Below are 25,029 nucleotides of genomic sequence, written 5' to 3'. Positions count from 1 at the left end.
GTTCTAATTCATACTGTCTCTTTACCAATTATATGTTCCTTAAGTTTTAATTTCTTTCATTGTAAAGATAGTGTTTAAAAGAGGAAACTACAAACATGGGTTCTGAAATTCTTCAGCCTCCAGATGTTTATTGTATCCACATCCATCAGTCACATAGTTCATAGATATGAAGCAAGTAAAAAAAGCTTTTCTAACAGAGCTATTTTAGACACTATACAACAGTCAGGTAACAAAAATAAAACTCTTTTCATAATCCTCTGTACATGTAAAACTGACCAACACATAGAAGGTATATTTACAGGGACTGCAGACAAATGAGGTGATAAAGGGAAATTAATAATGCTACTTTCAGGGCTCTGCTGCAAGTGTTTAATGAGTCGGGGGGTGACGTGCTGTCCGGTTTGCCAGCAGGCCGAGAATCGTCGACAGACAGTGCAGCTTCTCCTTGACGTGCTCCGGCAGCTTCTCGTTCTCCTTATACCTGCGGAGAGGACACTTCTTAACGCCAGTGCCGAAACGTCGGAGGGGACGGCGACATCAGCGTTCAGATCTTTTACCTGGTTATCCTCCCGTCTGGAGACGTGTACGTGATGCAGGAAACTCCTGCCTGAACCACCAGCTGAGAGCCGTCGTTAAACTGCACCCACACCTCCCCACTCGTCAGCTTCAGGGTGAAAAGAACAAACAAACCCAGTCGTTATTAAAACAAATAAATCAAATCTTCGACAGCAGAGCATTAGGTTAAATTGTGAATCCAGTACCTGTGATGCCCATCCAACATTGGGCACAAATATTGACTTCACCACCTTCCCTGCGCTCTGAGCCAAGTCCTGCTGCAGCGGAGAGCATTTCTTACTCAGGCTGGCTGTGGTGAAATCAGACCCGTCGTAGGAAATCATCTGGAAACAAACGTTTTCAGACATTTTACAAATAATAACTCCAAATAAATCTGTCAAATTACACCGAGAAGCCTGTTTGTGGATCCTGTAGGCTGAGGCACTTACTGAAGGAGTGATTTGTGGAGGTTTAGGAGGTGAAGCTGCATCCTGAGGCGCCTGCTGCGAGGCCACGGGCACTAAGGACGGAGAGTCTGAGCTGGCAGGTCTCCTGTGAGGAATAAGACATGACAAGTCGTTTAAAAAAAAAGAAAAAAGAAATTGGCATTTTCTGTGTGAACGCCGAGTGTTAAAATGTGCAAAATGAGACTAAACAAAAAACGCTGCATGAAAAGACATGGGATGTCAAAAACGATGTGCATAAGACATTTTAAACATGAAAACAGCAGTGTGAGTTCTGAATCAGCATTCATACCATTAAGACAGGAAGAGTATTTCTCTCACCTGCCAATAGTTATGGGGAAAAAAGGGACTTTGTTGGGGCTCCGCTGCTCCTCTGCTGCAATAGCGGCCTCTAGTGACAAACACATGCTATGGCCTTCATCAGATAACTCCACATACGTCCTGCTCTCTGGACTCAGACCACTCAGCCCCACCTCCCCCTTCACGGTGTACGACTTCCCGCTCTTTTCCACGACTCGCACCAGTTCTGATGTCTTGTGGGTTTTCGCTCCTGCACGACACAGACAAAGAAAGGCTCAGTCCAGCCGCCGTTTTGGTGGGAATCTCGTGTTTACAACGCATCTCTTGGCTCACCGTCGTAAAAGCAAACTTCAAGGTCTGCGTTGGGGGAGTTCTCCATCAGCATCACTTTAGCATATTTAGTGTAAAGCGTCACTTTAGGCGTCTTGGATTTCACAAGCTGCACAAACTTGGAGGCATATTGGTACTTCTTCCAGTATTTCTCTGAGAAAAAAAAACATTTTTATGAATCATGACAGCTTATTTTAAATCAGCCAACATTTTTGGGGCGTGGCATCTCCATTTAAATACCTGGAAGGTCCTCGTAGCTGCAGATGAGAATATCCTCTGGTGGAGCTGGAGGGCAGTCCAGCACAGGAAAACCCTTTCCGCCGTTAGGCTGGTATATTGTCACCTGGAATAAATGATAATATTAAGGTACAGTTCATATGCCATCATGTACCCAGTCCGTATTTGTTGACTTCCTGCATGTTTTTCTCAGTGCAAAAACAGTAATAGTACCATTGAGCCATCACAGGAAATCCGTAGGACTTCTTTGACCCTTTCTTGCCCAGTTTGGGATTTTAACAACTCCATGCACACTTCACCACTGTCCAGGATGCTCACCTGGAAGGCCGAAATTCAAAGTTAGGCATCTCAACTGCTCTAACAAAAACAAACAAAAATAACTGTGTGCAAAATCTTACAACTGCGTTTTTGGTCTTCTGTCTGATAGGCTTGAGTCTGGACGCACACAGAGGTGGGACTGTGTCTCTCAGTGTTTTCTTCTTCTTGTCTGTGCTGGGTTTGGATGCAGGAAGCTTCAACTCCCTGCTGTGGAAAGGCTGGAAATCTGCTCCGGGGCTGTTCTCCCTGTATGAGTCGGCGCTGGAGGGAAGCTGGTTATGCGGGTGGTGCTGGTTGTGGTGAGGGTGCGCGCCTCGACCCAGGGGCTCTGACCAGGAACTGTGAACCCCTAAAGGTCCCCTGCTGCTGTGGAAGCTGCCGCTACTGCTGTGAGTGCTGCCGTCTGTGTGCATCTGTCCCAGAGCTGGGAAAAACAAAACATATTTGTTAAATCAAATTCAACTTTACGAGCAACTGAACACACGAAGAACGGCCAATTTTACCTTCGTTATTAAGCCAGTTAGAAACTCCCTCCATGTCCTGAAATTGTAAGTTTGATGGATGTATCATCTCTGTTGCTGATAAATAACCAGAACTGAAACAAAACAAGAACATCTGTTAATCCCATTAATATGTTAAAAGAAAAGATCTTAAACAGACAGATTTCTCACTTTGCAGATTGTTTGACAGGAGGGGAGGGAAGCCTGCCGTGCTCTGAGAATGTGTGCGGAGTGGAGGAGGTGGGGAAGACGGGCAGTCCTACACTGGCCAGAGTCTCCTCTGAGTGACATCTCCCCAGCTCAGCCTGAGATGAAGTCTGTCCTGCTGCGGCAGAACTGCAGCGATCTGATGAGTGAGCTCGCCTCAGGAAGCGGGAATGAGGCTGCCCACCCTCTCCACCATAAACAGCTCTGCTCCTGCCATCTCTGGAATAACTGTCAGGTGCGTACTGTTGGTGCCGCTGGTCTCCCTCCTCAAAGCAGGCGCTGTTAGGCTGATGCAGAAGACTTGGCATCATGCGATTGGGCAGAGCTGAACCAATCATGTGCTTGGTTCGCCTTTGGAGCCGAGTGCCACTGCTGGCTGAGGTGGAGGAGGTGCAAGCTGTCGAGATGGTAGCAATGCCGCTGTCCATGGACCCGTCATCCCCCAGCCTCAGCTCTTTGGTCCTGACCAGCAGACTCTGGGTCATGAACGGGTGGTCCAGCACTGCGGAGAGGCTGGGCCGCTGGGCGGGGTCTTTCTGCAGCAGCTGATGGATCAAGTCCTGAGCTTCTAAAGAAACGTGGGTCGGCATCTCATAGTCCCCAAGAACCACTTTAGACAAAGTGTGCTTGACTGTGTCCGTGTCAAACGGGGGGCGGCCCATCAAGAAGGCGTAGAACATGCACCCCAGCGACCAGACATCCGACTCCAGGCCATGTGCGCTGCGGGTCGCCACCTCTGGGGAGATGTAGTTGGGTGTCCCACACATGGTGAAGTGCTTCTCGTTTGGTAGCTTGAGCTGAGTGGCGAGGCCAAAATCTGCTATCTTAATGTTCATGTTGCTCGTCAGCAGAAGATTGGACAGCGTCAGATCACGGTGCAGGATGCCATGAGTATGTAAATAAAGCATTCCTTTAATTATCTGATGCATGAAATGTCTTGCTGTGGAACAAAAAAAATAATAATTTAAAAAATTAAAGGCAAACCAACCACAAAGCTGACAAAACATCAACAACAACAGAAATCCTATTTATTTATAGTTTTAAATAAATTTCTGCCTGACCTTCATCCTCAGAGAAAGGCACCTTTCGCTCTTTAAGGTACCGACTCATCTCTCCATTGTGGCACATCTCCAACACCAAATACACATAGTTGCTGTCCTCAAAGTAGTTGTAGAGCTTTAAAAACACATGATGTAAAATAAATTCACGGGCAAGCAAAATATGGAATACCTGTATCTAGATTTCAGTTTCCAGGTTGCTGATGTGGATCAGAAACGCTCAAACAATAAATTTAATTTAAAAAAGTAAAACAGGTAGTGATCATAACGCTATACAAAATTACTCTAAAGTATGCGGACACTACAGTTAGTGGCATGTGCTTTCATTCCAGTAGATTGTGTGTCTGATCTGCATTATGAAAGTGCATGCATACAACAGAAAACAAACACATAAATGATAACAAACCTAGAGTAGTTTATTACAAGAAAACAGTGTTTTAATGCCAAAACCAGCAGCAGCCTGCCAACGTTACCTCAAGTATAGAAGGATGTTTGAGTCGGCAGTGAATCTCCACCTCATTTGCCACACGCTGAACCATACCTGCTTTGTGCATGGCTTTTTTGTCAATCTGCAGATGGGAACAACAAGAGATAATTACACCCCTGCTTCCCGTAGGATTGGCGCGCAACATGGGACGGTTGTACTGCAGAGTGTATCCGTTGAGCCAATCTGTTTGACATAAGGGCAGTGAACTACTAAGACCCTGGTTTCGTGGCGCTGAGGGACCACAAAAAGCCCAAGGGAGGTACATAAGGTGTAATAACCCAACATGGTGCAGTTTATGCTTCCAACCGTCAGCTGCTGTTTACAGCCTCTGACTGAAAATATCTACATTTCAGAGAAAGCAGCCTGAGAAAGACACAAATGATCTTACCATTTTGATAGCAACCTCCACGCCAGTCTTGACTGATTTTGCCCGGTAGACACAAGCAAAGGAGCCTTTGCCAAGGAGGGTGAGGACCTTAAAATCCTAAAGACAAACACAGAGCATTACATTCAGCTGATCTTTGCCCCATTAGATCCTCCATGAGGCAGGATCTTCGACAACAGATACCTCAATCCTCAGCTCTTCAGTGTTTGAGACCCTTTCCTTCTCATCTCTGCTGTCCCGGCTGTCAGCAGAGGTGTTTTGAAAGAAAAAGAGCGGAATTCGATCCAACATCGTCACTCTAGCCTGCGACATGCTGGGTGTTTATTAGAACAACGCGGCCACTAACGACACCGGGAAGGTGGGGGGATGAAGTCACGGCACAACAAACCAGCAACTGTCAAACAAGCCAGCAGCACCTGACGCCATCATCTGGCCAACCAAAACCTCTAATTATCCCGGCTTCACTCCCGCTGATGGGGACGCCGTTTCCAAGCAGCATGTTGGGGTGCCAAACTGATGCACTGATGTCCCAAAGGAGCCTGGGGCTTTCACACCCAGGTAAAGGCAAAGAAATATGGGCAGACATGTTCCGAGAATATATTAAGAAGTTAAAACCATAGCCTGCGATGATGGCGTGTATAGCAGCACAGTTTACGTTAGCTTTTCTAGTATCTACACAGCTTATTTTAGAAATTATATTATATTATATCTGTTAGTTGTAACAACTTAAGTCAATTACTTCGCTTTAAATGCTTATAGATACAGATACAGTTAACTCAACAGAGCCTTTTAACGCGTTCACTCCGGGTCAACGTTAGCTTGTTTGGGCGTTAGCCTAACAAAAGGAGCTCACCTCGATTTTGTCGCCGATCGAGAGGCTCATCGTGCCGGGTTCTGTCCTTTCGGATGCATGCAGGCTGGAAAAAATGTTCCCCGGTCGGCAGAGCGCATGGAGAGCTGACGAAAGGGTTCTCAGGGCGTAAATACACGCAGTTCTCCGGTTCCCCTCCAAAACTTTGTCATTTCTTCCATTTTGAAAATATCCGCCCGTTACTCCGTGGCTGCGTAACGTGCTACGTCACTTGACAACAATCGAGTGGCCACGCACCCATTTAAAGGTGCCGTACACAATTAGAAAAACACTAAATAAGATTTAAATGTTTATTTAAAAAATTATTATTCATATATTTGCTTAAAATGTCTTCATGATTTTTGATTTTGTTAAATTTGAACACTTGAGTGCTCCATTAAGTATTTTATTTATTCAATTTAGTCTACATATAGGAAATATAAAGTTATGCGTTTTGTGTTAACAAACTTCAAGTGATCTTCAGCCGATTTTATCAAAATTTCCTGTTTGTAAGTAACAAAACTACCTGTATTATTTAATGTATTAATAGAGATTAAGATGTTAGTAATATCCTGGTATATTAGTTGTTTGTTTTTAATTAACAGTTTTGTTCTTATTCAATAAACTAACCAAGACCTGGCTGTGGTCCTGATGTGATCATTTTGATGTGATGTTTAATTTGTTAAAAATCAAAGTTTTAGAGTTAAGAATTTTTAGCCTGATAGACAGATGTGTTTATTTGAGCCATCTTTACATTCCATACTTTAAGTTTTAAAAAGGCAAGAAAACATAAAGAAGTAGTCACACGCCATTTAATTTAAAAAAAAACATGGTGTTTTTAAGCATTTCCAATTTAACCTTAAAAATGTACTCTTTATTTAGGATGCTTTTATTTACTAAAATAATATTTACAAGTTCTAAACACTGGCATCAACTCATTAAATACAGGTACATGTAGATTATTTGGACTGTTGAGTATTGTTTCGGTATAGCAATTTCTTGAATAGTACTAATTAAAGGAACTGATGTTACTAGATGCTTAAAAATAATATGGAATGTAAACACAAAGCATACCATTCTAGTACAAACGAAACAACTTTATGTCACAATCAGAATCAAATAAATTGCAAAATTCTTTAATTTCTTAGGTACTATGTCAGACCTGGAGAGAATAAAGCACAGCACTGTCACACATCGGAATGATAGGGTGAACTTTAACTCCTCAGAAGGTGAAGTCCACTGGAAAATGACACAAAAACAAATCCACTCAAGTGGCTGGTGAGAGCTGAGAAATGGTCCCGGGTATTTCTTTTGCTACAGTCTAAACAGTGAGTGATGGTAAACGCAGTTAGGGGCGAATCTTTAGTCCATTTGCATCTCTTTTGTGCCGGCCTTCGTGTGCTGGCTCCCCTTCACGTCTCCCTGGCCTTCTGCTTCTTGTTTCGATGTTGGACCATTATGAGCTCCGCTGTTTTGATCGTTCACTTCAGGGGGTTCCTCCACGGTGGGCTTTGGCCTGTTGACCACCGGATTACAAACGTCTTCCAGCTCCTGGTTTGGAAATAAGGCGGCGAAGCCAAATGAGCACTTTTATTAAACCTCATTCGTGTGTGGCAACAGTTACATGATTAATAGACGTTCATGTACCTGGATTTTTGCAATGATGTCTGCTACTTTAACCACTGGGTCTTGAGTTATTGCAAGTTTGCTCTGTGCATTCATCTTGTTGTTCATCCAGCCCATGCTTTCGCTCACACACTTCTCCACGGTGCTGACTTCGTCTGGACCTAAATGCACAAAACGCTCATCCTATAAAAAAGAATAAACAAATGGAAATAAAATAAAAAATCACTGAGAAATCTCAATTTCATCACTTTTACCTAAACTACCATTTATAACCAGTTCAATAAATTTAACAAAATATTTAAGAAAATTATAATAAACCAACATTTCCAACATATACATATTAGTTTTGAACCACAATGGAGACTTTTACTTAAAAAGACAAATTTAGAAAACATAAACTGCCTGTTAATAGAGATTTTTTAAGTTATAAGCAATTGGAGAGTGTTTACCTTCTGTCTGTAGGAATCTACAAACTTCATGTAGAGCTGCAGTTTCTTTCCCAGCTCCTCAAAAGCTCTGGGTCTGTCTTCATTCTCTCTGTGCCGGTCCTGAATAGGCTGACCAAACCTCTGCAAAGTCACAACATCTATTATAAATGAGTGTTGCCTCTTTGAAACTACAGATGTCCTTATGTTTGTAACTGAACGGCCTTGTAATAAATGAAGACATGAAGGTGAACCTTGAGCGCGCCCAGCTTCTCCTCGTAGACTTGCTTTGGTTGGTCCTCTCCATCCTCGTACAGCCAGTTCTCTGTGTCCTCCAGCATCAGCGTCAGACGGTTACCGTCCTGTCGGTAAAACCCAGACGCCAGAAAATCAGACTCTCTGTAAATCTTCTTTGTTATAATTGTGTTCATTACATCAGTGTAGCTGTTTTTGTGGAGGTACATAATTTAAAAAAAGGGTGGAAGTTACCTCTTCGGTGATGTAGTTTTGATAAATCCCGCAGAGTTTCTCCCGCAGCTCATAGACGTATTCCTCCACAGCATTTTTAGCATCATTCACTTCTTTCACCAGTTTGTCCTGGCTGATCATTTGACGCTGCGAGGAAAAGGCAAAACATTGAAAACATCAAAAAGAGCTAAATATGAAGTAATGGCTTATATAACCTCTACAGTTATAAAATAATCTGCTGTGAGTTGTGGCTTTGCCGTGACGCCTGAATCAGGAAATGTCCGTTTGGTGATAAAACTGAAGTCTGGTGCTCAGAGACCAGCGGCTGCTCTCACCTCATAATCCACAAAGTTAATGAGAACGTCACTGTCCAGCTGCCGAATGTTGTTGGCCACAATGGGAAGATCAATGCTCTTCACCTTGACTTTTGGCTTGCTTCCTCCTGCTGATGGATCCTGCATTTCTCCAGCTGCCCCTTCCTGAAACCAGAAAGCAAAACATACAGGAAACCATGCCATTAGCAAGTCTGACGCTCATCTACTTCTGCAGGCTAAATACTCCTGAGAGAAAATCTGTAAATGATTGCTACGTACAAACTAATCAAACACTAAAAGTCAGTGTCTGTTTAAACATCAGCATTGTCTTGTACATTCAAGAAAAACACTATTTAGATGTGGTTCTCTGTTCCCTAAAAAGAAACCCAACTAACCTTAGCACTGTCCTCATTCTGTTGGCTGCCCTGGCTTTGACCTTCCTGGTCCACCTGCATTTTGGTCTAAATCACAACACACTGGTTATTTCATACAACTTAAATTACATCTTTTTACATTTCAGCTGAACTGAAAGTGTAATTCAAGCAGCTTTGTTTACAAAAACAGGATGGAGCTGTGTAGGTTATTATCTCACCTGCTCCTCTGCTCTGCCTTCATTCTGCAGCACTGGCTCGGACTCGATTTGCATTTCCTCTCCCTCTCCTTTCAGCTTCTCGATCAGCGACGCGCTGGACACGCTGAAGATGCCGTGAATGTTGACGCGCACTTTGACTTTGACTTTGGAACTGTCCCCGTCTGGCTGGGGGACCACGTTCTGCACCGAGAAGCAACCTGGCAACAACATAAGGAAAAGAAAAGAAAAAAAAAAGTGAGCAGGTCGTTCTGCTGCTTCAGTGACTGCAGTTCAGACGAGTGGAAGCTGAAAAAAAAAAACTGACATCCCGACTGAGAGGATGGTTGAGTCACTGCAACCCATCTGTGCAAGGCTTATTTTTAATCACTGTCTGGTTCTGAAACTGCTGTAGATCGGCCTGTTTGTGTAAAAGAGAGCTCCGACGAGCAGAATTAGCATCGTTACCTATTCTGTGGTCGGGGTAAGGGAGCTCCTGGGGGCTGCTGTAGAACGCCTCCAGGTCAAAGGGTTCCTTCTTGTGGAAGGTTATCACTTTGGAAAAAGGAGCAGCGTGATTCTTGCTAAACACCTCGCACTCTCTGTGACAAAAGGAAAAGCAAAGTCAGGGTTTGGAAAATAAATCACAGTCAGCATTTTTTGTGTTTTAGCGCTGGTGGCTTAATTTCCTAATTAACAACTACAAAGTGCTGTTTGTGTGACTGCTGATTCTGCGTTTGAACTATTGTTGTCCTGTTTTTGTTTAGTAATCTAATTAACAATTACTTCGTGCTGTTTTAGCTGCTCGTATATCAAAACGTTTAGCTCATTCAGGAGATGTGAGGTGTGACTTCTAGTTTTTGTAAATTTGATACTTCTCAAAATATTTACTTTTATTTACAACTATTTATACTACAGAGATCTCTTCATATCCTTTAAAAACATTAAAAACATTGTTCTCTTTGAAATCTGCTTCAGTAAACAGGCTCTAATTTGTCTTATTTTGGTTTTAGGTTTCGTTTTACACTTTTAGCTTTTTGAAACCCTTTTGTTACTTTATTATTATTTATTTATTTAACCTTCGTTTAACCTGGTGATTCTCGTTGAGATTAAAAGATCTCTTTTTGCAAGGCCAAAAAGGCAACAACATCAGTTCCAGAAACATAAAAACATATCATCTAATATCGTTTTAGCTTCTAGCTAGCCTTTTGCTAATCTACTAACCTTTTGCTCAATTAGATTGTAGCTAGCCTGATGCTACGTTATCCTTTGATACTTTTAGCTTTTAGCTGACCTTCTGCTACTTTAGCTTTTAGCCAGCCTTTTGCTGCTTTTAGCTAGCTTTTAACTACTTTTAGCTTATGGCTATCATTTTGTTAGCTTTCAGCTACATTTTGCTACTTTTGGCTTTTAGCTAATATTGTGCTCCTTCTACCTTTTAAGCTAGTATTTTGCTCCTATTATCTTTTAACTAGCCTTTTGCTCATTTTAGTGTCTAGATAGTCTTTTGCTACTCTGCTAATCTTTTTTTACTTTGAGCTTTTAGTTAGTGTTTTGCTCCTTTAGCTTTTAGCTAGTGTTCTGCTTCTTTTAGCTTTTTCAGCAGTCATTCAGCGCTCAGCCTTCACTCTGCATTTTAACAATAAAACGTAGTTCCTCTCGTTTGTTTGTGTCACCGGCTCATGTTTTTACCCCCGTCCATCCTCTGTTGGGGACTTCCAGCGCAGAGTAATAGGAAAGGGAACCACATCGGTGATGGAGAACTCTCGCACCTTAAACGCTGGAGACAAAATTGCGCACTGCGTCCGAACAAAGCACACAAACAGACGCACGTTAACCGCGCAGTTTGAGCGAGTTTCCCGACACATAATGGCGTCAGCAAAGAGCCGTACCTGAAGTGCGCAGCCTCGCGCCACAGCTTCGTCGGCATTCAGAGTGGTGCTGATGTCTTTGCAGAAAAATTTGGAGATTCTCTCTTTGATGGCCGGGATTCTCGTAGCTCCTCCAACTATCTCCACTGCATAGATTTCCTCCCGGCTCAACTCTGACAAAAAAACAAAAACAAACTGTGTTCACGCGTCTGTTACCAAAATATCTGTTGAACCACTGAATGAATTTAATGAGATGTGCAGTAAATTATCATTTAATGTGCAAAAACAGCTGATTAATTTTTTGAGTCAACCCAAATTCAAGTTGGCTACCAAATGGCCTTAAAAAACACAGAAATGTCTGTAGCTCAGTCAATTTTGCAGACACTGAGCTAAAATTATATGTGTTAATAGCTGAGAGTCATTCACAACACATACTGAAAGTGGCATCTTGTGGTATCACACATCATCCCTCGTCATAAGATCATCTCAGTCTGAAACTCTGGCAAGGAATGCTGGGTCTTTAATTTACACAATATTGAGATGACAGATTTCAGACAAATCTGAGGTACATACTTGATTGTTCAAAGGCTGCTTTCAGCGGCACCTCCACCTTCGCCAAGTACTGAGCACACATTTCTTCAAACTGTGCCCTGCAGGTCACAAATAAGAAAGATTTAGGACAGATTCCCACATTAGAGGTGTATTATGAAAACGGGGAAGCAATAAGACAGACATGAGTGACCTGTTCAACTTGCTGGAGACGTCAATGTCGTTCATGAAGCACTCTATGTTCAGAGGCAGGTCAGAGGAGTTGCCGCTCATGAGCTTCTTCAGCTTCTCGCACTCCTGGTGGAGCCGAAGCAAAGCTCTCGGATTGTCCCTCACGCTCAGCTTGTATTTGGCCTTGAACGCCTCGCAGAAGTGATCAACCAGTGCTTCGTCAAAATTACGCCCGCCGAGGTACGGGTCGAACGCTGTGGCGAGGACCTGACAAATGACATGGATGGCTGATCTCGTGCTTGAAACAAGAAATATAGATGTGTTTTCAGACAGAAAAAGGGAAAGGCTCACTTTGAGTTTGCCTTTGTTGAAGGCAGTGATTGAAACCTGAAATGATGAGTGTCCCATGTCTACAAAAACTACATTTCTTGGCTTTTCTTCTGGAGTCGGGAGGTCTTGTTTGTAAATCCCATAAGCCAAAGCCACTGTTGATAATAAAAGTATGTATCAGCGATTATTTTATACATAAAACGATGCATCATTTTAGAAACATTTGAGAGCACAGACCTGCCGTGGTGTCATTGATCAGCCGCAAACAGTTCAGCCCTGCAATCTGAGTTGCATCGAGGACTGACCGTCTTTCAGCGTCTGTGAAAAAACTTGGGACCTGCGGAGCCACAAACCAGAGCTTAGTTGCACTTCCTGCGTGCGCCCGTTCAGCTGATTTTTTTTTTTGTCACTCACAGAGATGACGCAGTCCACCACGGGCTTCTTTAGCGCGCTCTCTGACGTCTCCCTCAGCTTGGTGAGCAGCATCCCGCTGATCTGCTCCACTGTGAACACCTTCTCCTCGTCCAGATAACGGACCTGCAGACGAAAGGAAAAAAGATGAGGTGGGCGGAAAACGCCAGCCAAAGGACACCAAACTGACTCTCCGTGCTCAGCATCGCGGCTTAATTAAGAAAGGACAGAGATGTGCAGGAACAGCAGCAGACAAGGCGAGAAAAGGTGCTGGAAGTGAGAAAGTACTTCACCTTAATTCCAGCGCTTCCATTGGCCAGCTTGTGTAAGCTGTAAGGCAGTTTGTTTTTTTCTGCTTGGACGAATGGATCATCAAATGCTCTCCCGTGGAACTTTTTGAAGCCGTGCACTGTGTTTTTGAAATTAGTTATAATCTGATATTTTAAAAAAAGAGAGAGAACAAAAAGTAAGAGATCAAAAATGGACTTCAAAATGTCAATAAAAACTATGTGAATGTAGAAATAAGGACAAAACAAAAACCCTATTGGGTGAGCTCACCTGACTCTTGGCTGCATTTCCAATCATGCGATTTTTGGAGGCCAGAGAAACACAAGCCCTAAAAATGTGATCAAACACATTAGTGTACAACACTAACCCATATTTTAATCATAATGGAACACATATTAAATGTTCGAACTAAGAAATTGTACTATTTGTTGACTACATTTTTTTTTACATCTGAAAAAAGACGAGACGGGGGCAACAAGAGTCTGTAAAACTAAGTTTTACGAAGGAGAAACAGCTGGAGGAGCATTTAGGTTAATGAGCAACAGGTCACTAAGAGGACTGGGTATAAAAAAAGAGGATTTTAGAGCGGCTGAGTCTCTCAGAAGTAAAGATGGGCAGAGGTTCACCTATCTGTGAAAAACTATGACTAAAAATAGTGGAACAGTTTCAGAATAATGTTCCTCAACATAACATTGGAAACACTTTCAATGTCCTATCATCTAAAGTATATAAATCATCAAAAGAATTCAAGAATTCAAGGTCAAAGCTGTAAGTCAATTAGATGCCCATGACCTTGGGGCCCTCAGGGGCCGCTGCATTAAAAACAGGTCTGGTTCTGTTCTGGACATCACTGCATGGACTCAGGGACACTTCCACAGATCCCTGTCTGTAAACACAGTTCACCGTGCCATCCATTAATGCTGCTTAAAGCTCTATCAGGCAGAGAAGAAGCCAGATGTGAACACCATCCAGAAATGCTGTCATCTTCTCTGGGTCAAAGGTCATTTAAAATGGACTGAGGTGAAGAGGAGAACTGTTCTGTGGTCAGACAAATCATAATTTGGAATTTGTTCTAGAAACCAGACTAAAGAGGACAGGAAACCTTAGTCTGTGGTCAGCACAGAGTTCAAAAGCATGCCTCTCTGATGGTATGGAGATGCATTAATGCATCTGGCATGGGCATGGTTAGCTCTCAATAGTAACTAGCACTGCATCCTTCTATTCCTGATTTTGTTCTTATGATTCTTTCCTACATTTTTGCTTGCCTTTTTGTCTGCTTTAATGGTTTTATGCCATGTCTTTCTAATATTTTTAATTGTAAAGCACTTTGGTCACCTTAACAGGTTGTGTACAGGGCTGTATGAATCAATGATTGATTGAATGCAAACAAGTGTATACAAGTTTTAGAACAACATCTGCTCTCAGGACTGTTAAGCAGCTAGAGTCCTACATCAGACAAGAATGGGGCAATATTCCCTCCAAAACCTCCAGCAGCTGCTCTCCTCAGGTCCTAGATGTTTACAGATTGTTGTTAAAAGAAGAGGGGATCCTTCACAGTGACCTTGTCTCTACTTTCTTGAGATGTGTGGCTGCTATCAAATTCAAAATTACCTTACCCCCCCACCCAAAAGTTACGATTTCTTAGTTTCAACATTTAATATATATGTTTACTATGTTCCATTGTGGATGAAATATTTGTTTATGAGATATGTGGATCATTGCATTCTGTTTTCATTTACATTTTGCACAATGTCCCAACGTTTTCAAAATTAGGTTAATAGATGGGACGACTGCACGGCGTCCCTGACTGAACTGAATCGTTTAAACAGAAATGTGACGCGCTGAGATTAAAGGAGAGCCACGAGGGAGTCTGAGCGAGAAACCACAAACTAGGGCAGTGAGACAAATCAGTTCACCTTCAACATTAAGTTCTGCTTGGACGAAATGAGAAACTAAAAAAGCATCACAAGCGCTCTGTTTGTTTTTTAACAGGTGTCTGCTGTTTTTGTTTTAATAGTTGAGAGGCATTTCTCTGTGACTGACAGTGCCAAGGCACTCCCTGGTTTCACCTTGCCACAAAAATATCCTCTCATCTCTTGTGCAGCTGCACATCCCTGCAGCAGGCGGCTGAGCCAGAGGCTGCTGGGTACCTGGTTAGGAATAATAAATTATGGCATCCTAAAAAGGGCTGATTTGTTTACATTTTGGGGGGCTGGGTCATAAAAGATGTAGCTTTTCTGCTATAACAAACGCAATGTCACTGTGTCATAGTAATCCATTACAGCTAAGATAAATAAATAAATAACACCATCTCCCTTTAGGACGCCTGACTCGGATAAGTTTGTCGCAGCCAGAGAAGTGGTCATCAGAGGACAGCATGTCTGTAAAGGGAGAGTGTAAGAAACAGAAGCAGCAGGGCTTTCATTTTAGGATCACCTGCTCTGTGGCAGGGAATAAAACCAACTCTCTACAAGGGCCCATCGCTCCCACCGTCCGCCCTTCCTGACTGACCGCCACACACCGCTCAGCCAGCGCGCTCTCGGTCGCGTGCGTTGCGTAACGAGCTGTCAAACCCTCAATACTCACGGTGTGCATCTGTCGCTGTATTCGTTGGCGACCGTCTCAATGCCTCCGCTCCTGGCCACGGCCACGTAACAGTTCTGGAAACCCACATCAATGCCAACCACTGACATTATGAGCGCTCCTAATTTGACCTCTTTAAGTTATCTTACAATGACAACGATAAATAAATAAATAAAACAAATTACAATGTCAGTCCGAAATAAATGCGATTAAGCCTCCTGGTTTGCAAAACAAAGCTGCGCTTTCTGAAGGTGGACTATTTGAGTTACTAGCTCTTATGTAAGTCGGGCTGGATATAGCAGACTCATTCAGTGTAATCCCCGGGAGCGATGGTGTCCAGAGCGGATTCTCCTACTCCTAGGCGGCCCTAACGTCACCTAGCGGCTCTGACTGACGGGATGCTCCTTGAGCCCGCCCACCGACGTCCCTGATTGGCTGTGGCACAGCCGGAGTCCGAAGGTGATTGGCGCAGCAACGAATCGGTCACAGAAGAATCTAGAACCCCCTTGAAAGGAGGGGCGCGTGTTAATACGTCACAGCTGCTGTGGGCACGTTTACCCTGAATTCAACCTGGCAGGTAGATTTTTTTTTCTTCACGTGCCTCAAAAAACAAACAAAAAAAGCAGCTGTCATAAATGAAATACTTGATAAGAACCTGAAGTTTCCATAGTAAGTCTATATCTGATAGAATAAAAGTAATAAATAACAAAAAAGTGAAATTGTAATAAAGAATACAATTTAAAATAGCCTATACTACATATATTTTTGATTAAATTACATTTCAGATTATTTTGTTCATTTGCAGTACTGTGCAAAAGTTTTAAACAATTCTATTTATTTTGTTTTGAAGTCAGATTTTGTTGTAATCTTCTAAAGTGTATATGATCAATGTTTCTCCAGGCTTTCAGAAGCTTTGCATAAAATTTTGGAATTCGGCTACTTTTTACACCTCATTTTTGGTCTAGTTCTTCTGACAATGACACAATGACAGCAAACAAGTTAAATGTTTGGTGAAAAAAATGCTAAAATTAGTGAAAAAGCACCCAAAATCCAAAAAAACTAAACTATATGAAATACTTTCCGAAAATCTAAAATAATAATTCTCAAAACCACTTTAAAAATTACAAAAAAGTCTGGCTCATTGGAAGCTAAATAAATAGGAATAAATGTTCACTCAAGACTTTAAGACACACTCACTTGGAAAATCGTCAATTTATTTCTGTATTATTTTTTGATGTAGTTATTTGTGTTTTAAACGCACATTTTATTTGCGTCTATGTGTCTCGTTCCATTTCAACTTAACCTTAGTATCTCGGCGTCTGTTTCACTGCTGAGAACCATATGGACTGAAGGTTTTTTCATGTTTGGACGCGGCCCGTCAGTTCCACCTCAAGAGCGAACAGGAAGTGTTTGTTGAACAAGTTCGTCTAGCCAGCGAGTTTCAGTCAGGCAGCTTAGCTAGGCTTGGCTTTAAAGTTTAAACCTTGTCGTCACAATGGGGTTGTTCGGTAGAACACCTGAAAAGCCACCAAAGGATTTGGTGAGTGTTGTATGTGGGACACCAGAGCTGTCGTTTATTGTTTTGCTCGTATTAAGATCAAAACGAGGGGGTGTTTTTAGCTAGGCTAGCTAACGTTAGCTGTCGTTAGCTTGTCCGTTCTGTACGTTGTATGTCTGCTACCTGGAAAACCGACCCGATTCCAGCTGAAAATGAGTCATCAGTCTCCGTGACGTTAAGCTACATAATTCTTAATGCTATTTTTGAATAGTTAGTCTGTCGTCTACACAATGACCTGAGCCATGTGCCAGTTAGCCTGCGTGCTAACCTGTCTCCTGTGAAGCCATGTAAACAAACCCGGATTCTGTTCAGTTCAGCTCATCTGTCAAAGTTCAGCTGGTAGAGACATATATTAATACATGTCTTTACTGTTAAAGAAAAATAACTCAGTCGTGTCTGCTTTAATGTGTCGTTACAGATCAACGAGTGGTCTCTAAAAATTAGAAAGGAAATGAGAGTGATCGACAGACAAATTCGAGGTAAGGTTACATACTTTTTAATGTTTGCATTCACTCAGAAATTTACCTTCACGCCGATTCGAAGTACTTCTTAAATCACACAGGAAAGAAAGCTTAATTGGGGTATCTAGGAGTAAAACAACAACAACAACAAAACAATTTATTATATCTGGGTATCATTAATAATTGACTATAAACAGTGACTTATTAGTTAGTTTGTGATTATTTAAAGCTTGTGAGGACTTCACAATTTCCTCTGACACAAATCTTTAATGTTTACACAAGTCCTAAAAGTAGACCAATAAATCCAAAATAATTAAGTTAGATAATGTGGTATTTATATAAATCAGTCCAATTAGTCATCACATGAGAATATACATCCTGTTTTATTTTGAAAATTTGGAGCTGTCTTCAAGCATTACATGTATTACATGAACATGGGTTAAGTACATTTGTCTTCATGTTGTTTTGTAATTTAATTCTTTTGTTTTCAGATATTCAAAGAGAAGAAGAAAAAGTTAAACGATCCATCAAAGATGCTGCCAAAAAAGGCCAGAAAGACGTTTGTGTGATACTTGCAAAGGAGATGATCCAGTCAAAGCGGGCCGTTTCAAAACTTTACGCCTCCAAAGCCCAAATGAACTCTGTGCTTCTCAGTATGAAGAACCAACTTGGTGAGTGCGGAAGTGCAACCATGGCCTTTAGACATCGGGGAAGGTTTATCTAATCGGTCTTCTCCTCTGTCATCAAATTGTATGTTCTGATCTTTAAGTGAAAAGATGGATTTGTCTGGGTTTTTTTTTTTTTTAGCTGTGGTTCGTGTAGCTGGGGCCCTGCAGAAGAGCACAGAGGTCATGAAAGCCATGCAGAGTCTGGTCAAAATCCCAGAGATCCAGGCCACCATGAGGGAGTTATCTAAAGAGATGATGAAGGTAAGCGGCATCATCAAGCTACCACAAAAGCTAGAATGCCATGGCTGACTCTGATTAGGCATAGCTTCTTAATTATTTCAGTTCTCTGTAATAAAAGGTAACTATGGTGTCACCTATACTTGTCCTTCTTTCAGGCTGGAATCATTGAAGAAATGCTGGAAGACACATTTGAGAGCATGGAAGATGAAGAGGAGATGGAGGAAGCAGCGGAGGAGGAAGTTGACAAGATCCTCTTTGAGATTACTGCAGGTGAAGATCTTTAAATAAAACTTCTAAACACACGTGTTTTGTTGTAAGGCATGTGTTTTTTTTTTTTTTTTTTTAGCCTGAACCGTAAAAGCTGATTGTATTAGGATGAAACTAAAAGCCTTTGGTTCCATTTGCTTCGTCAGGTGCCCTTGGCAAAGCTCCGAGCAAAGTCACAGATGCCCTGCCAGATTTGCAGCCCCCTGCAGCAGCTGCTGCCTCGGAGGATGAGTCAGAGGAGGACATGGAAGCGATGCAGTCAAGGCTAGAAGCGCTGAGGAGCTAAGGTGAATCGCCCCTGTTGGAGTCAGCTCGCACGAGGACAGAGACTATTCTGGTGCAATGTTCACAGAACTGAACATCCCCCGCTTCTTGCTATAATTTCACATAATCACTCGGGGTTAACATTGTGCTATGACAGCTTTTTATTTCAAATTCAGCATAAAAAAGGTGGTTTGTTTTTTGTCATCTATTATCTGGGGTGGCTCTAGGTGTGTCTGTATTATCCAAAGTCAACCAGAAGGTTAAGAAAAGTGTAAATAATGTACGTATGAAAAGCCTTCTGTGCCTACTGTGCTTATTTTTCTTGTTTTGTTCTAAATGTGTGGACTCTTATGGACGTATATGGGTATTTATGATCCAAACAAGTGACTGAGTAGCTGTTGATAAATCTTGTCATACAGTAGATCACCAGTCAGCAGTGCTTTTACCTTCCTATATGCAACTTCTGTTCACTTCATCACTAATTAACCTACAGCAGCTGAAACACTAGAGGTGATGGGCAGATTTTGCTTGTGGTAGTTAATCTACAGTACAGTCAGAAGCTGTTTGTTCTGTATGTGGCCGTAAACGTTAAGCACACTCAGCATAAAACGCACGCGTACTGTCCCCCCCCCCATGTTTGCTTTAACACTCAGCTCGTTAAGTGCTTCTTCATACACCGCATTTGAGTTCTTTATCCAAAAAAAGATGCAGAGGAAATGGGGGGGAAAAAAAATAAACGGTTGCCGGAGAATCTATGTATTGTTGAGTATTGTGTGTACGAGTTTTCTATGTTAATGGACAAAAAAAAAACAACTAATAAACTTTTAAGAAAAGTGACAGTTCTGGATAAGCTGTATTTGTTGTTTCTGTTTCTGCCTGCTGTACGTTATGTCCTTCCTTCCTGACAAACACTTCATGTTTGGTCTTTTCTCATCAGGAAAAAATGCCTTTGGGAAATGTGAGTCTGCCAGACAGCAACAGCCCACTCAGCAGGTCGGAAAGTGTACAGCACCAGCTATTTACCGCTTGTTCGACAAATAAAACAAGCTACCAGTCTTTAAAGATGCACAGAGTTTATTTATTAAGATCTAAATTTATATTTTTTTATCAGCTTACCCTTTGGGGCCTCTTACATGTTAATATTGACCACAGATATTTTTATTTACTCTTACATGTAAGCAGAGTATATCATGTTACTCAACGCTGATTAAAGTTTTTGTTTAGCAGAAGTGTAAATACTTTCTGAGATGTAGCACACCTCGGGTCCACCATGTTTTGAACATTCACTTGCCTTTTAAAATGTGCAAACAGATTAAGTTTCTGCCAGGCTCAGCTTTCCCCTCAGCAGCTTTTGTTGTACTGTAACCAAACCTCAATCTTGCTCTTTGGCTTCCCTCTGTAAGCCAAGGTGCTGGAGCTCTAATAATACAGCTGTTCTCAGCCTCTAGGTCAGGCGAATTCTCATCCCTTTTCAGTCTTTTCACTCAGCTTTCCTTGAAATCCTATCCTGTACGTAGGCTGGTGCACTAAAAGAATGTGAGCTGTGTGACATCTTCTAAAAGGGAGCAATGAACTCTTGGTATACATTTTATTAAATCAGGAATAAGTTGTTTTTATTCTGGTTGACTAACATGATGAGCTTATGTAACAGTGTAACTCTTTCAAACTGCATCATTTGATATAATTGAGAATAACCTTTTTTATGCTTAGCTTTATATTTTAGTACCTTAAAGCTACCATTAAGGATAATATGTAGTTTTTATTTGGTAAAGTGGTCCCGTTTATGTCAAAAATGACATTTCTTTTAATCATTTTGTTTGACATTTTGATTTTTACATTGCACTAAAAGAACTGGCTGAGAAGTATCAGTTCTTGTATGAATTTTGCTTGAAATTGTGAATCATCAATCAAGTAAAGCTCTTGTTTGGCCTTTAATCGAGCTACACACTAAAAACAGCTGGATTAATAACAACCCAATTTGTAAAAACTGGGTAAAAACTGGACCTAGCCAACCCTGGGTAGTGTTAACTCACCAGGGTTGGGTTATGAGTTTGACCCAGCATAACTTGTTAAGTTTTCTCCCCAGAAATTGGGTTAAAATGACTAATCTGTTGATCAGAAGCTAACCAAAAAGTTGGGTTAAAAAGAAAAAAACAAACAAATTAAGTTATTAGATTATTACATCCTGGGTTGGTGCTAATGTTAACAAAGCCAACTTGTTGACCCAGTATTTAAGAGCTTTAACCTGGAGTTATTTAAACCTCCCAGCAGTTTTTAGTGTGTACAGTCCTGTGTTATAAGTTGTGCGCAACTGGGAGTGTTACTGTCCCCCTGGTCTTATAACAATGTTCCACTGTGCTGCACGCAATCAACACATCCAAACACACACATCCCAGCCAGTGCGCTCGCGCTGCCTGCGCAATGCAACACTGCCATCTATGGACAAGAGCTGCGTGTTTATCCCGCATCACGTTGCCGCCTGTGTGCGTCCGGACGCCGCCGCCTGTCATCTGGAGGAAACTCCTCCCCGCAGACAGGACGCGTCCTGTCGCCTCTCCAGCGCAATGGTCTCCTGGATCATCTCGAGACTTGTGGTGTAAGTCTTCATTTTATTTGTATTTATTTTATTTTTATTTTAAATTCTTTTGATCTAGTATTATTTGTCACGCGTGAAGGATTTGGATCGCTGCGGGTGAGGCGGATCAGAGGGTGCGCGCTTTCCGAGCGCCCCCTCTCAGCAATTTCATCCACATCCCGTTTTAATCAGAGTCAGACGTCAATGTGAGGAGATCAGGTGACGGCCTGTTCAATTCTGACTGATCCGCCACGTTTAATACAGGATTCTACTTTGTTGTTTCAGCAGGAAGACTGGAGCAGGCCCGTGGACCTGTAGGCTGCTCTGCTTCTTTGTGTTGATCAATTGCATTTTTATTATTATTAATTTTATTCCCCCAAAACGGACAAAAGGCGTGACGCGTTGTGTTACCATCCACTGCATGACTAAGTGAGTCAGATTTATGTGAGCCTCTTTTATAGCCAAAAGCCCAAACGTCATTTGAGCAGGAGCAGCCCTCAGTGTTGATGTCCCATATTGGCAGAAAAACAAAAGGGATGGGTCAAGCCTTCTCTTATTACAGTGCAACACTTATTCGTGTCATAAAACTGTCCACATTCCCTCGTGTTTAAACATCAACCAGCTGCATCCCCGCATGGCTTCTTTTGTCTGCACAAATCAGCAAAACTGCACCCTGTGTGGATTCTCCCAGCAGCAGGCTGTGAACCTTAAAATAGAGGGGGAATAAATTTAGATTACAAGATCCCGTTACATGCTGGACCTCCTCAGCTTGTCGCCGCAGGTCAGTTCGACTCCCATGCAGCTCCAGGAGAGGAGGTTAGGCTGATATTCTGAGTGTCCTTGTCTTTCCTAAACTGTTAACTGGCCGGGCCCCTAGTCTCGCAACGTGATGTGGGTCAGTAATCTGATCGGTTTGCTCTCACAGCTGTGGCCTGGTTGTATCAGGGTCCCCCCACCCCTCCTCCTCCTCCTCTGTCTGGGAACCTCACAGCACAGGTGTCTGCTGCAAATGAATACAAAATTAAGGGAAAATGACAACACGTGTAAGTTCATTGAACACTCTGCCAGCCTGGCAGCTCATGGAGTCGAATCGATTTCGGGGGAACGTGACTCTCTTGTAGCCCGCAATAACCGAGGCCTTGCTTATTTCAGCAAAACAATGCCAAACCAGTTCCTGTGTTCATTGAAACAGTTACGATAGCCGTGCCTTTTAGGAAAAGAGCTTGGCTGCTGAACAGTAGCCGACCGTCCCCTTCATACACTCAGAATATACAGAGTAAACGAAAACATGAAAACATTTTCCTTTAAAACTGAGTCTCATCAGTTCTTAATAATTAAACAGTAAATTGATTGTACTCGTATAGCTCCTTTCTAGCCAACCAGGCCACTCAAAGTGCTTTACAACACAATCTGTGCCCTCATTTACCCATCCACACAGCACTCTGCTACATCTCTACAAAGCTAATCTGAACAAATCATCCTTTAGAGTCCAATCAGTGCTTCAGATCACATTCATACACCGATGGGGCACATCGGAGGCAGTGAGGGGTTCAGTGTCCTGCCAAGGGACAATTCAGGTGGAATCGAACCTCCGACGACTGCTCTAATCACTGAGCCTCAGCTGCTCGTCACAAGCAACAGCACCTTTTCCATCTTTGGGTGATAATGATAAGCAGCTTCCGCTCAAACACTTGCGATTTGCGATTGTCTTTGTGTTTTTTTTATTTTTCTTAAATATTTTCTGTGTTTTTTATTAGACTCGTTTTTGGTACATTATACCCCGCATACTCATCTTATAAAGCTGTGAAGACAAAAGATGTGAAAGAATATGTGAGTACATCTTTAAACATAAAACCACTATTACTTATTATAGTGTTCTTACAACATTAATGATTGATTTTTACAGGTAAAATGGATGATGTACTGGATAATATTTGCCCTTTTCACAACGGTGGAGGTATTTACAGACATGTTTCTTTGTTGGTAAGTGACCTTTGATATTTGGCAGAAATGATTTGGGTGCTTCAAGGAAAACAGCTTACAAATTGTGCTTCATTGTGTATTTATTTTCCACACTGCTGTGTTTTTGCCATTGCAGGCTTCCTTTCTACTACGAACTAAAGATAGCCTTTGTGGTGTGGCTCCTGTCGCCGTACACGAAGGGCTCCAGCGTGCTCTACAGGAAGTTCGTCCATCCCACGCTTTCCTCAAAAGAAAAGGTGAAATCCTCTTTCCTGTGTTGGATCTTCCTTTGTTTTCTCTGGCGTAGCTAAAGAAAAGTAAGCCAGCGTATTCAGTCAAGGCTCTCTGCATGTTTTTTCGTGACTAATAGAGTTCGGTGCTGAGTAACGGTCTACGGAGCAAACAAAAGTTGCCTTTGTGCAAATTTTCTTTCACATTTTAGCTGTTGAAAAATGTGTTTGCTGAACAAGTGAGAGGAAATGCCACGGTGCCTTTCCTTTGTCCCTGCCCTTTCTTTTCCTTGCTATGAGTTTCTCATTAAGGTCAGAAGGTCAGTAAGAAACAGCTTTTACTCGTGCGATAGCGAGACGGAAATAACGCTTGTGCGTTCGTGTTCTTCCAGGACATCGATGAGTACATCTGCCAAGCAAAAGACAAAAGCTACGACACCCTGGTGCATTTCGGTAGGAAAGGCCTGAACGTTGCAGCCACAGCCGCAGTCATGGCTGCAACAAAGGTAACGCAGACTCGGCACATTTGTTCTGTCCCGACCTGCAAGCACAACAAGCCCTTATTGTAGTCAAGCTGTAGAACTGTGTGTAATAACTAAAGGTTAAACTGAAAGCTGCGTGTTTCTGGTCTAGGGCCAAGGCGTCCTGTCGGACAGACTAAGGAGTTTCAGCATGCAGGACCTGTCGTCCTACCAGTCTGACCCAGTTAGTTCTGGACCTGGCATGGCCCAGCCTACAGTGGCTCAGCACCGGACCAGACCCATAATCCGCAGCAAGTCAGAGAGCTACAAGGGTAAGACTAAAACCTAAAAACCACTGAGACTCAACTGACCTATAACCAGCAAAAATGCATTTATTCCAACTAAATATAATGTTCAAAACACAAATATTTTCATTCAATATGGCTCCTCTGGTGGCATCAGCCATTATTAATCTGTTGCGGCCTGGTTGTGCTTCGACATATCATCATGTAGATATCTGTCTTCCTGTCCAGGCTTGTTTAAGCCCAGATATATTGTTCCGTACGGCTTCTTTCCTGAGTGGTCCCCTAACCGTAGTCTTACCTTCCTGTTTGGATCAGGTCTGATCTCACAAGGCAGACAGAGGTACCATCCTGTGACAAAAGTCACATGTAGCTGGGGGGGGGGGATTTGTTCCAGGGTTAACATCACAAAGACACAGTTGTGTGTTTTGTTTTTATGTAGTTTTATTCCTTTATTAACCTTCTTTACAGCCCTAACCTTTCAGTAAAGGCTGTAAAGTTTTATGAATTCGTCTCATATATGTTGCTTGATTATTCTGAATATCTCAGTTCTTTCCTTAAAGCGGACAACCGTGTTTGCAAGAATGTCCAGGATCTTGTTGGGGACTAATTTTAGCTGCGGATTAACACAGTTAGCGAGCTTATTTAGCGCCGAGATTACGCGAGGTGTCAGTTAAACTAAGCATAAAGCTTATCTTTGTAAAAAAAAAAAAGAACAACAACAAAAAAAAATAAAACAATGGCAA

The 25,029-nt window shown here is 42.2% G+C and overlaps 4 protein-coding genes across 4 annotated transcripts in view; 2 read left to right on the top strand and 2 right to left on the bottom strand.

Moving 5' to 3' along the window:
- Positions 1-99: 99 nt before the first annotated feature.
- On the bottom strand, positions 100-5,926 carry plk4 (polo-like kinase 4 (Drosophila)). Its single transcript, XM_017411835.3, has 15 exons — positions 5,695-5,926; positions 4,845-4,940; positions 4,443-4,538; positions 3,973-4,087; positions 2,876-3,851; positions 2,708-2,799; positions 2,285-2,628; positions 2,100-2,204; positions 1,890-1,992; positions 1,653-1,802; positions 1,341-1,569; positions 1,005-1,107; positions 762-899; positions 558-664; positions 100-481 (listed from the first exon to the last, which is right to left on the bottom strand). The coding sequence occupies exons 1-15, from the start codon at positions 5,722-5,724 to the stop codon at positions 370-372; spliced, it is 2,796 nt and encodes a 931-aa protein (XP_017267324.1). The 5' UTR covers positions 5,725-5,926; the 3' UTR covers positions 100-369.
- Positions 5,927-6,489: 563 nt separating this feature from the next.
- On the bottom strand, positions 6,490-15,669 carry hspa4l (heat shock protein 4 like). The gene is made up of 19 exons (XM_017409884.3): positions 15,299-15,669; positions 12,983-13,040; positions 12,718-12,858; positions 12,428-12,550; positions 12,251-12,350; positions 12,035-12,168; positions 11,706-11,950; positions 11,537-11,613; positions 10,985-11,136; positions 10,785-10,891; positions 9,561-9,694; positions 9,117-9,313; positions 8,920-8,985; positions 8,546-8,689; positions 8,232-8,357; positions 7,997-8,104; positions 7,767-7,886; positions 7,339-7,500; positions 6,490-7,242 (listed from the first exon to the last, which is right to left on the bottom strand). Exons 1-19 carry the CDS (start codon positions 15,403-15,405, stop codon positions 7,054-7,056), a joined length of 2,490 nt encoding a protein of 829 aa, XP_017265373.1. The 5' UTR covers positions 15,406-15,669; the 3' UTR covers positions 6,490-7,053.
- A 1,121-nt stretch (positions 15,670-16,790) lies between these two features.
- On the top strand, positions 16,791-19,563 carry chmp3 (charged multivesicular body protein 3). The gene is made up of 6 exons (XM_017411158.3): positions 16,791-16,835; positions 17,272-17,332; positions 17,806-17,985; positions 18,122-18,243; positions 18,378-18,492; positions 18,636-19,563. Exons 1-6 carry the CDS (start codon positions 16,791-16,793, stop codon positions 18,773-18,775), a joined length of 663 nt encoding a protein of 220 aa, XP_017266647.1. The 3' UTR covers positions 18,776-19,563.
- Positions 19,564-20,865: 1,302 nt separating this feature from the next.
- Positions 20,866-25,029, top strand: part of reep1 (receptor accessory protein 1) — a 6,850-nt gene continuing 2,686 nt past the window's right edge. Inside the window, exons 1-6 of the mRNA XM_017418615.3 lie at positions 20,866-21,349; positions 23,086-23,158; positions 23,235-23,311; positions 23,427-23,547; positions 23,913-24,026; positions 24,154-24,313. Of these exons, the coding sequence (XP_017274104.2) occupies positions 21,099-21,349; positions 23,086-23,158; positions 23,235-23,311; positions 23,427-23,547; positions 23,913-24,026; positions 24,154-24,313 (796 nt within the window). The 5' untranslated portion in view covers positions 20,866-21,098. The remainder of the gene's footprint in view (positions 21,350-23,085; positions 23,159-23,234; positions 23,312-23,426; positions 23,548-23,912; positions 24,027-24,153; positions 24,314-25,029) is intronic.

The sequence above is a fragment of the Kryptolebias marmoratus genome, linkage group LG10, assembly GCF_001649575.2.
Source record: "Kryptolebias marmoratus isolate JLee-2015 linkage group LG10, ASM164957v2, whole genome shotgun sequence".
Taxonomy (NCBI): Eukaryota; Metazoa; Chordata; class Actinopteri; order Cyprinodontiformes; family Rivulidae; genus Kryptolebias; species Kryptolebias marmoratus.
The sequence above is the reverse complement of the archived record's forward strand: the minus strand, read 5'-3'. Positions and strand labels throughout refer to the sequence as shown.

Bases quoted from the DNA above. Each gene is read 5' to 3' on its own strand.
- hspa4l (XM_017409884.3), bottom strand. From the start codon at position 15,405: ATGTCAGTGGTTGGCATTGATGTGGGTTTCCAGAACTGTTACGTGGCC. The intron at 12,169-12,250 runs GTCTGTGCTCTC...TATTATCAACAG, and splicing joins GATCAATGACACCACGGCAG to TGGCTTTGGCTTATGGGATT. The intron at 11,951-12,034 runs GTGAGCCTTTCC...GTCATTTGTCAG, and splicing joins TCAACAAAGGCAAACTCAAA to GTCCTCGCCACAGCGTTCGA.
- chmp3 (XM_017411158.3), top strand. From the start codon at position 16,791: ATGGGGTTGTTCGGTAGAACACCTGAAAAGCCACCAAAGGATTTG. The intron at 17,333-17,805 runs GTAAGGTTACAT...TTTTGTTTTCAG, and splicing joins GATCGACAGACAAATTCGAG to ATATTCAAAGAGAAGAAGAA. The intron at 18,244-18,377 runs GTAAGCGGCATC...TCCTTCTTTCAG, and splicing joins TATCTAAAGAGATGATGAAG to GCTGGAATCATTGAAGAAAT.
- plk4 (XM_017411835.3), bottom strand. From the start codon at position 5,724: ATGAGCCTCTCGATCGGCGACAAAATCGAG. The intron at 3,852-3,972 runs GTCAGGCAGAAA...TTTGTTCCACAG, and splicing joins GCCTTTCTCTGAGGATGAAG to CAAGACATTTCATGCATCAG. The intron at 1,570-1,652 runs GTGAGCCAAGAG...TGTGTCGTGCAG, and splicing joins TGAAGTTTGCTTTTACGACG to GAGCGAAAACCCACAAGACA.